Raw genomic sequence first — 10,921 nt, 5'->3', positions numbered from 1 at the left:
CAGCTGATCAGGAATGAAAGACAACCCGTGCAACTCTGTGAAACCGAGCAAACCTTTTGCAACCCATACTCAATTTTGGAAACCAACACGAACTCGAGATCATCGACACCTTATCGCCATGTCTGCCCAGTTCGATCCGTCTGTCCCCAAGGCCGGTGACAACCAAACGTCAATGAATGAGACAGAGGCAGAAGTCAGTCTGGCGTATAGCATGGCTCTCCACGAACTTCGCATCATCCTCAAGATGATCCGGGAGGTTCGAATCCCACCCTCTGACGACCTGGAAACTCTCAAGACACACCGCGAACTGGTGATTAGCGATGTCACGAGACTCGACAAGAAAGTCAACATCAGCATGGACTACCTTAAGGCCCGTGACGCCCAGTTCCACTATCAAGCCAAGCGTCTTCGTACACCGGACCGAATCGACAGACTTCGACTCTGGTATCGGGAAAAGAAGCATCAGATGGAGGCGTCCCGACTGCAGCATGGAGACAAGGGCTACCAGGCGGCTCTTGAGCGGTTCGAGGAGGAGAAGCGGGTCACGATCAAGTGTTATGAGTTGGAGGGATTATGGAAGAAGGCCATGAAGCGAGAGGAGTCTGTCAAGTCTGGCGGAGACGATGACTTGGCAAGCGACTGCGAGACCATCATTGGGGAGGATTGAAACTTTGCAGAACGGACGGTGTGGCAGTCTGAGAATGAAAGGTTAGGGTAGGCCGCTTGGCTTTGAGCTTATTGTCATACCCCGGACGCAGGTACCCGTTAGAAAGCCAAAGAAATTAGAGATTAGAAAGCGTGTTGATGAAGCAATGTCTACTTGTAACCTTGGGAGTGAAGCTGGCCCAATCGCTTGAGGGGTCACAGACGGGAGACTGACCGACAGACAGGGTGACTTGTCTGACATGATGCAACATTGATATTGGAATAGGCAGGTTGCTGATGAGGAATGAGGGATCAAAATCAAAGGGAGGTGGGGAAGCGTGAGGACGCAGAGCTACATGATGCCTCATGTGAGACTTCGTTGCTGCATGCTGTAAACTCCAAATTGGTGGATGACACCGAGCGTTTCCGTACGTGAGTGTGTTGAAGATTTCCAATAAAACTCAGACAAACGTGAAAACTTTGATCGGATGGCGCACAAAAAGGAGCATTGCCATGAAGGCTGGGATGATTCTTGTGATGCTGTTCTGTCTGTCCTCCCTGCCTCCCTCCACAGCCTGGAAGGTGTCCGGTTACGTCGATCCCTAAAGTGGGCCTGTCTCACGTCCGGGTCTGGAGGCGCTAGAGCGGCAGCTAGCTTATCGATAAGCCGATCCCGGAACCCTGCACCTTGTAGGTCCTAGGTACCTGGTAGCTCTTCGAGGTCGGCTTCTACCAGGACCAGCTGCTTCTTCTTTCATCCTCCTCCATCTCCTCATCCCACCGACTCGCCATCCACGGACCATGGCTGAGCCGACATACACCGTATTCGTTCGGGTGCCCATGCCCCGGGGTGACTTTGTTGATCCTCCCCCAGTAAGACCCCTTGCGCCGCTTCTTTCCGTCGCCGCATCATGCGCCTCACGCCGCCAACAGTCATGGGAGGCTAACTGGAAGCATTACAGGTGAACTGGGACTCCAACAAGGACGAGGCTCTATGGAAGATCCTATCTGGAGCTGCGAAAACGGAGATTGACTGTAAGATGATGAATACTTATTTCCCATGGCCCTGTAACTAATTCGAGACAGGGAGTGAAGTGTAGGTCATCTTGGTTTGTCAACTGTCGTGCAGCTGATGCTCATCCGAATTCAGTGCCGATCGCTTCGATGTTCCCGTCGACTTCCTTCTACAGCAGGTCGCATATCTTACCGAACGACATGCCTCACAAGTCCGCGCCCAGGTCCGAAAGGCCACTGCCGCCGTCCGCGGCTCGGCCGCCCCATCACCAGTACCAGACTCCGTAGGACCTGGTCATCAACGAGCACCGTCCTCTCTATCGATCCGACGAGATTCGCCCATGCCGCGCAACGAGGTGGGAAGCGGCACCGGGACCCCGCTGAATGCGTCGATACGACCAGTCATCTCACGGAATCCATCAACGAATACAACAGTCCTGCGGGACATGACGGGAGGTTCGGCGTCGCCCCGGCCGGGAATGGGCATAGCATCAACACGAACCGGCGAACGACGACGTCTGACATCACTGCCCATCTCAAACGTACCTAAGTCGCCGGAGAGAGTGGCGCAGCCAGATCCATCACCAGACGAACAAAGCGCGTCGCCCGGGCCAGCAGATGATAGCTCGACCATGTCATCTGAGGATGAATCCAGCCCTGCACAGTCTCGAATTATTCGTCGGCCTCCTCGATTCCAGCAGAACGATGGAGGAGCGTATGAAGATGATGACGACGACGAGTCAGAGCCTGCTTTTCAACCCTACACAGCCCCGTCAAACCAGACCTCTGCCCAGGACCTTGGCTCAACACTGCGGGAAGATGGGCGGGGCTCAGGCAAACGATTCACAAAGAAACATGGAAAGGAGGCCATCCACCAGTCTCAAACATCCGACTCTTCGGCTAGCTCTGCTGCAATGGTCCATCGGCCAGGCAAGTCGCGGGAGCAGCGGACACCCGGGCCCCTTTCACCACGCCGAGCAGCGGAGCTGGCTGGCCACAGTCCAGGCAACAAGAGCAGGGGATACTCCCGTGAAGGCAGCGACGGAACGCCCAGCATGGGTAGCAGTTTTAGTGATCTTGATGGTATAGTTTAGTTGCCTCGCTTATGCTTGGGTTGCCTGCTAACCACATTTCTAGATGCCTCTGTAACGCAGTCTGCCTTGGAGGAGGCATTGGCTAGCCACATGAATCGGGGCGCGGGAAGCCGCTTCAGTATTAGCCAGGCTTTCCGCAGCCGATACACCCCCAGTTCCAACCAGTGAGGGGCATTTGTTTGCTTGATACTAATTGTTTGGCATGGTGTTTGGGATACTACGGAATGCATCCAGGATGGCGTTTGCTTCTATGACCAGGTAGGGTTTGTTTTCTGTGCAGGATCTGGCTGGCGGATATCCCAACTCTTTTATGCTATGAAATGAATATTGAAGGATTCTTGATGAGCAGTCGATCTGTAAAGAGCGATGCACAGCCAATTAGGCAATTTGTTTCTTTGTTTAGACTCATTCGAACGGGAGGCTTCTTGGTGTTGATTTAATACGATGATGGGTAGACTAAATTGAGTTGTTGATAACTCCTATTGCACTATATGCTGAGCATCATGTATCCAGATTGAGAAAACTATCCATGTGCTCGTTGAGGGAATGAGGGCATGTATGCTCTGTGCCGTCAAACTTGAGCTCTGAGATTTCAGTCGTCGTTTGTTGTTTGCATCTTCTGTTTGCACCCCCTCCCGTTGGCCTGCACCTGTTCACCTCCTAACCATCAGTGCATTATAATACTTACCTCAACATCTTCCACCTGAAGAACTTCCACACTCATCATAACCTCTTCAACTCAACTCAACTCCACCTCTCCTCCCTTCTAACTCGACCTTCTTTCTTACTTCCACATCGCCAAAGCTTCACATACCATGTTTCGCCGATGTTGGTCTGGCCTCCCCAAGGATGCCTCCTTCGCATCCGACCTCGAAGGCCTTGGGTTAGTGCTATTGACTCTATGCGCAGATTATTGCTAAGATCCATCAGGTACTTTGTCAACGATGAAGATGAGATCCGTTCCATCGAGAACCCCGACTGCTACTACAAGTTCTTTATCAGCAAGAACATGCGCGTCAACGAACGCCAGCGCTTCCACTTCAACGGTGATCTCCAGTGCTGCCCCATACTTGGACAAAGAGGCTAATCAGTTTTGTGTAGGTGCGATGCAGGACATCATTCACGATCGCTTGATGAAAAAAGGTCTCTTGAGAATCCCGCTCGGCACAGACGAGAAGCACTGTCCTATCTTCATCTCGCCCAAAACCACCGTCGCAGCGCGCATCATTGTCATTTTGGGTGAACCAATTCAGAATGTCGGCATGCTCGCCGGCCGCGTCGCCAGCGGTCCTGGAGGTCTTACAAAGGGCAGCATTCTCTCCGTCGTCCGGGCCATCGCCAAGCAAAAGGGCAACCTAAAGGCCCAATGCCCTCCATCTATTGTGCTCGCAAACATGGGAGAGCGACACTGGTGGCCCGAGGGAAAGCGCTCCATCACAGTCGCAGACAGCACCGACATTCCTCTGCCGAGTTTGGTGCACACTGGGCGCAAGTACATCAAGGAGCTCAACGAGATCCCCGGGAGTGAGACTGCCGCCGCGCACATGGCGACCGTCTTCAAGAACATTGCCGAGTGGAACAAGCATGCTAAAATCGATGTCATTGCTATTGGGGAGAGCTGTGAAGTTGCGCTCAAGTTCTTTGAGGACAAGGAGAATTGGGAGAAATGGGGGGGTCGGATGGGTGGCATGCTCATGTTTGGCACCGTCTACAATACTGAGAAGCTCACCAATGACGGTTTCAAGAAATTCCTCACCGAGGCAAGTCCAACAATATCATAGCTTCATCTGCCTATCACTGACCTCTCCAGCGCACTCGTGCCTACCTTGTCTCCCCTGAGCCTCTCGACACTCCCCTGGCCACGGCCCGAGGCAACCCATCCCTCTCGATCGAACCTCTGGGTTGCCCCTGTTTGTCTTCTGGAGAGCCACACTACGTCGAGCTCATTGCCATCAAAGCTCTTGAGCCTGCTCTCGCCTACCTCCAGGAAATTGCCCTCACAAAGGGCTTTGTTAACCCCGAAATGGCCGTGGCCGAGAGACCTCCCACCGACTTTACCGACGAGGACTGGAGCAAGTTGCCTGAAGAGAACAAGCCCGGCGTCGTCACCCTGGATCAGGAAGAGATGAAGAAACGGATCAAGGAGCTGAGACGCTGGAAGAAGTTTGAAGAGACTGGTCAAGCCCCTGACTGGGACTCTGATGACGAGGAGGAGGAGGAACTCCCACAGGGCTCAGGTAAAGAAGGTTGGCGTGAGGGCGACGCGTGGTAAGCGTTGAATCTGTACTTGCAGAGGAATGATATTCGGGGACATTTCGTTCATTAGAAATAGACTAGGGTCAATTTCATGTCTTACACCAAGACCATACAAGATACACGGCACAATCTCTTGGCAGCGCCCAAAACTATGATACTCCCATCATGAAAACCCACGTTTGATATTTTTACACATTCCTTATGCCTTGAACAGCGAAGCCAGGTTGGGACCGCCTGGTGTTATCTCCTCGATGAGCTCTCTCGTCCTCCGCACGCGCTCCCTGACAACGGCGTCCTCAGCCGTCCACCGGTTTTCGGTGCTGGGTGTGGTGGGTGAGGAACCGCTCCAGAAGGAGAAGACGCCACCAGACTGCGAAGCGGCCTTTTCGCGGCGCTGCTCTTCTTCCTTGGCCAGCTTGACTACCATCCTGCCCCAGTTGTCGAGACCAGCGCTTAGACACTCTCGGCATGTCTTCTTGGCAGTTTTGTCCTCGTTCAGAGGGTCCATGTTGCGGAGCTGTTCCTCAGCAGCATCGACACTATCACGCGTCCAAGAGAGGCCATCGTCCTTGGATGATGAGGCGAATAGAATCTCACCAATCCACAGGCTCAGAGAAGCTTCCTGGCAGCGCTCCTCGGGACTTCGCCAGGGAGGCTGAGTCCCATCTGGAGGAGGAGGGGGATAGTCGCGCTGAGAGACGGTCTCGATGAACTGGCCCCAGACCGAGGTAGGCTTGCGCTTGGGGACAACGGAAGGAGGAGGCTTGTTAGAGAGGTAGCGGCGGGCCTTGAGTAGGGAGAGGTAGATGGGGAGGGCGGCGTTGATGTTTCCACTGCGGGCCTTGTGGGTGGCGATGGCGGTGATGGCATCGAGCATGTTTTGCGAGGGAGGACCGGCCTTTTCGTTAAGGATGAAAGTCTTTGGGTTGTAAGGAGGATTTGACATGTCAAGCCCCTGAGTGGCCTCGGCGAGCGCGAGGTTGTACAAAGCCTCAGCGCCCTCTGGCCGCTGCTTGAACTCCATGAAACTGGCATATTCCAGAGCCGCCTCAAGCTTTTGCCGAGAGGTGAGGCCCTTGGTGGCCAGGATCTTCATGTAAAAGTTGTCAGCACCGGGGTAGGCCACCTCGCAATCCTCTTCGCGGGGCGCATGGGGTTGACCTGGGGGAATCGGCATGGGTCTGGGGTTAGAAGGTCCAATGACGAACTCGGGAGGCGAGATGACGTTCCGTGAGAGATCGCGAACCCAACCATCAACGTGCTCTGCTGCCTTGGCTGCCACCATGATGGCTTCAAAGTAACCCCTCCTCCACTCCTCGCTCTTGCCCGAGATGTCGCAGGGGTTGAATTCCCCAGGGATCTCGGCCTCTGGGTCAACCCTATCCGAGAGCTTGGTCACATCCTGGCCGTCGACCTTGGCGTCCTCCAACCTGAGCACCAAAGCTCGAGAGAGCTCAAACGCCCATGGCCAACTGACCTGTCCATTGACCGGATCCTTGTTGGCGTGGGCGTCGCGCAGGTATTTCCTCGTCATCCACCCCCACTCGTGCGGCGTGGGGAACTCCCTCTCGAGCCTCTCCTCGTTGACCAGCCAGAGAATGACGCCGCAGCAGGCGAGCAGACCCCAGAAAGATGCTGTGTACCGGACGGCGAGCTTCGCCTCGTGCTTGAGCCATTGCCTCCGCTCGGTGGTGAAGTAGCGCACTACGGCGCGGTTGGTGACGGGGATGGTGAGAAAAGGTAGGTTCGGCCTCGACTTTGTGGTGAGCTGCGTGTGGTAGGTGAATGTCCGCAGACACGGTGATCGCGTTCGTATGCTGGGCTGGATGAGCCGGACACGGCCGACGAGCCGGGGACGCATGGCGCCGGCGATTCAATTGGTTTTTTTTCTTTCGAATATAGATCTGATCGGATCGTGGGGTTGAGGCTCAAGTCGAACCATGTGCTCAGCTCATGGTGACGATGGGAAATCCTCAACCAATGGGAGGGTGCTTACTAAGAAAACGCCTTTTCCCACAAAAAACCTCGTAGATGCATACCGGCTCAGGCACACCGTCTCGAATGCTAACAGGGGGTTTATCTTCCGAGAAGGGTTTAAGAAAAAATGTCGTCCTTCTTGTCAGAGAACCTCTCAAACCCCAGGTTCCAGCTCTTGGCGACTGCCGTCCTGTCCGGAGCCACCGCCGCCTCTCTGCTGCTCGGTTATCAGGCCCTTGAGCGGAAGGAGCGGGTCTATGAGCTCAAGAACTCGATACCCGACGATGACCCAAACCTTCAGCCAGTATTTTTCCTTCTCTCTCCGGCTGTTGTAGTTGTAGATTCTGACTAGTGCTTAGTTGAACAATTATGGAGGCTCGTCAGCACCGCCTGTCGACAAGGAGGATGCCAGGAATCAGGCGCTAGCACGCCGGGCTCAGGCAGGAGACTTTGATGAGGAACTCATCCTTGAGCAACTGGCGCGCAACAGGGTCTTCTTGACGGATGAAGGTCTTGACAAGTTGCGTAACTCGTTCGTCATTGTGGTGGGATGTGGTGGTGTCGGTTCTCACTGCACTGCATCCCTGGCTCGCTCAGGAGTTTCCAAGATTCGACTCATCGACTTTGATCAAGTAACGCTGAGCTCACTGAACCGCCATGCTGTGGCTACCCTGGCGGATGTCGGCATCCCTAAGGTGCAGTGTCTTCAGAGACGGCTGATTGCCATTGCACCATGGGTCAAGTTCGATTTGGTACAGGAGCAGTTCAACGAGGGAGTCGCAGAGCGCATGCTCCAACCTTGGGATGGACGAGCACCCGACTATGTGATCGATGCTATCGATAATATCGAGACTAAGGTTTCTCTCCTCGAATATTGCTACAACAACAAGATCCCCGTCATCAGCGCTATGGGAGCCGGTTGCAAGAGTGATCCAACAAGGATTATTGTGGGAGACATTGGAAGCAGCAAGGACGATGGTCTATCGAGGGCGACACGGCGGAGACTCAAGTTGAAGGGAATCACGAGCGGCATCCCGGTGGTTTACTCGACAGAGACATCAGGGGCTGGAAAGGCCGAGTTGCTCCCCCTGCCAGAGGAAGAGTTCCAGAAGGGTTCCGTGGGCGACCTAGCAGCCATGCCCAACTTCCGCGTTCGCATTCTCCCCGTCCTCGGTACCATGCCCGCCATTTTCGGTCTCACAGTCGCGAACCACGTTATCCTGAGCGTCACAGGCTATCCCCTCGATTACGTTCCCTCCAAGGGCCGTGATCGCATGTACGAGGGTATCCTGGCATCACTTCAAGGCTACGAGGACAAGCTGGCGCGCATCACCCACAACGGCGACACAGTAGGTCTCAAGATGCCCATCACAGTTGGCGACGTGGCGTTCCTCTCGGAGGAGATATACCGCGGTAGAAGCGCCATCAGCGGGATCCCCACCAAGCTGGTCCTCATCAGGTGGAGGAAGCCCTCTGGCAGCAGCATGACGACGTTGGGCAAGGGCAAGGACATGCAAAAGTGTTCCACCGTCCAGCTGAGGGACCTTGTCTGCATGACCAAGGAGGAGGCCATACGGCATGAGAAGAAGGTCTATAAGTCGGGGAAGCCTCTAGAGGAGGTGTATGACGCGACGACGATTGCGAGGGTTGAGGAGAGGCTGAAGGAGGCTGAGAAATATGAAGCCTTTCGATGAAGCGCCAGGGGCGTGTCGATCAAGGACAGGATAGAAATGGCAAACTAGATTTGATCCATCATATAAAGCAATGTTTTTAAGTAAAGCTACATCGAGAAGGTGATCACAGCACGGAGTGGTTGGGTACAGCTCCCAGCTTGGCATCTTGAAGCGAGGACACAGAAGGTGAATTCTGTTTGTCCAACGCCAACATGAGGTCCCGGCAGGTATATTATCTGGGCAGGTATATACAGATACATGTGCGAGGGCATCATGAAGCCCAAGTACGCCGAATCGGAGCAGCCAGTGGTTGCCTACAGCCAACAGCCCGGGGAAGGGACCAAAGAAGAAGAAGGGACTAAAAGAAGAGGGATAAGAAGAAGGGGTCTAGGAAGAAAAAGAGTGAAAGGAGAAGAGTTCAAGGAAGACAACTTGTTCAGGAAGATGGTCCACTAGGTTCTGCCCTTCTTCGTAATCACAATTAATGACCGATTTTTGCTGTCCTTCTTTTTTGTAATCACAACTAATGGCCAGTTTCTACTCTTCTTATTTGAGACGATGACCGATGTCTTTGGGAAGATGACCGACTTCTCTAAGCCTCTTCTTCAAACCCCGTCGTCTTTAAACCTCTTCTTCTTGACGTTTCCTTCTTGAGCTCAAGGCAACTTCAAGAGAGACGACGAGAAAATAAGGCGAGCTTTGCTTATGTCTAGGAGGGCGACAAGTCGTCGACATTTCGCTCTTGTTCCATCATCTTTGAATTGATTCCTGGGTCATGGTGCTGGCTGGCGGTAGAGGGGCTGCAAGTGCATTCCATGCTTCCAGGTGTGTTTTAGAAGCTGAGACTTGGACGTATGGATGTTCTAAAAACCAAGGAGAAAGAAGTTTGCAGGACTAACTAATCGTCAATTACTGAGACTTTATTTTCTACCAACAGGTGGTAGTGGCGTCTAAGTCGGCACCTCATCCATCGTCAGATATGGGATTCTGAAGCCAACCAGCCAGCTGTAGAGACCACCGTTGTCGCCTAGACAGCCGTTGTGGTCTCTGCCACCGTAGAAAAGTCGAACTCGCCTGGAATATTGGGACATAATGCACGGGCAACTTATATTGAATATTTCATCCATGGTCATGATGTGATTGAAGTCATGCCTTGTAACGCGGATGGGCTACAGGGGGAACAGACACAGTGCGGATAGGTGAAAATGTCGACGACCGTGCTTATGCCCAGTCACCCGCGATTTGTACAAGCGTCCTTCATCTCATACTCTTGAATGAAGACGAAGGTAATATATCATCTAAACTTATTCCGGCTGCAACCTGAGTGGATGGAGGCAATCAGGCTCCGGTTTCTTCAAGCTTCATTGGAGTGTTGACTCACCCATGACATTGACAGTGAAAGCAACGACTTCTTCAGCTGCAACAAGATAGCTTGCAAGATGATATTCTATCCAAGACGCCTGGATATAAGGTACCACCTTGGGTTGACAAGATCATCTTAGCGGACAAGATCAGGGTAGTTGACAAGATAATGTGTCATTTTCAGGCTACCTCGAACGGAAGGCTCCCAATGACAGCCACTACCAGCAAGACCAAGAACAGCGTGCCGCTTTTACTCAACTGCACTGAACTCAGTGTCGGGTACACAACATTACCGGCCTTTATATGAACATGGTCAGATAGCTGAGAGGTAAATAGGTTACCTTGCTCCCCCAGACGGGCATTTTCAGTGTGGTATCCTGTCTTCCCTTTGGTAGACCCTGAAACCTACAAGATATAAGAGCGGCCTCTCGACTGCTTCGGGGCCTTTCAAGCGGTTTCGAATACTGCGCCGTCTTAGATCCATCACCAAGCAGTGAGGTGGGCCTCCTGGCCAAGGCTACACCACAGACAACGCCTTCAACGAAAAATATAGAGAACCCGATAGGATGGTAATGAATCCTCTATTTTCGACTACTGCCGTCAAAAACACTACTAGACTAGCTGATCTTGCCCTCGCCAACTCTGCCAAGGGGCACCTAGGATAGGTACATGTGTTTCTAATTGTTTCAGGCTGCAGCCCAGGCAGAAGATGTTCAACAGGCACTAGTAAATACAGCTTGTATAACACACTCTTATTCAAACCTTCTAGATTCATTCCTTTCTTGGAAAATATACTAGGGGAATGCTTGTCCAATGGTATGAGTTGTTCCCTGGCGGCCATCAATCTACCTAGCCAACCCACGTGAGACACCTAGGATTGACAGCCTTATGGGCTCCATG

General features: G+C 53.1%; 4 protein-coding genes across 4 annotated transcripts; 3 read left to right on the top strand and 1 right to left on the bottom strand.

Moving 5' to 3' along the window:
- Window positions 1–118: 118 nt before the first annotated feature.
- NECHADRAFT_76683 (uncharacterized protein) lies at window positions 119–667 on the top strand (the record flags this gene model as incomplete). Its single annotated transcript, XM_003046674.1, has 1 exon — window positions 119–667. One exon carries the CDS (start codon window positions 119–121, stop codon window positions 665–667), a length of 549 nt encoding a protein of 182 aa, XP_003046720.1.
- A 779-nt stretch (window positions 668–1,446) lies between these two features.
- Window positions 1,447–5,025, top strand: NECHADRAFT_91217 (uncharacterized protein; the record flags this gene model as incomplete). Its single annotated transcript, XM_003046673.1, has 10 exons — window positions 1,447–1,518; window positions 1,608–1,680; window positions 1,746–1,794; window positions 2,024–2,742; window positions 3,012–3,016; window positions 3,463–3,585; window positions 3,630–3,636; window positions 3,704–3,799; window positions 3,855–4,459; window positions 4,564–5,025. 10 exons carry the CDS (start codon window positions 1,447–1,449, stop codon window positions 5,023–5,025), a joined length of 2,211 nt encoding a protein of 736 aa, XP_003046719.1.
- Window positions 5,026–5,184: 159 nt separating this feature from the next.
- On the bottom strand, window positions 5,185–6,870 carry NECHADRAFT_103508 (uncharacterized protein; the record flags this gene model as incomplete). The annotated part of the gene is made up of 1 exon (XM_003046093.1): window positions 5,185–6,870. One exon carries the CDS (start codon window positions 6,868–6,870, stop codon window positions 5,209–5,211), a length of 1,662 nt encoding a protein of 553 aa, XP_003046139.1. The 3' UTR covers window positions 5,185–5,208.
- A 243-nt stretch (window positions 6,871–7,113) lies between these two features.
- NECHADRAFT_76679 (uncharacterized protein) lies at window positions 7,114–8,680 on the top strand (the record flags this gene model as incomplete). The annotated part of the gene is made up of 2 exons (XM_003046672.1): window positions 7,114–7,290; window positions 7,346–8,680. The coding sequence occupies 2 exons, from the start codon at window positions 7,114–7,116 to the stop codon at window positions 8,678–8,680; spliced, it is 1,512 nt and encodes a 503-aa protein (XP_003046718.1).
- Window positions 8,681–10,921: the final 2,241 nt, after the last annotated feature.

Source organism: Fusarium vanettenii, assembly GCF_000151355.1.
Source record: "Fusarium vanettenii 77-13-4 chromosome 2 genomic scaffold NECHAsca_18_chr2_1_0, whole genome shotgun sequence".
NCBI lineage: Eukaryota > Fungi > Ascomycota > Sordariomycetes > Hypocreales > Nectriaceae > Fusarium > Fusarium vanettenii.
This window is presented reverse-complemented; position numbering and strand designations above follow the sequence as displayed.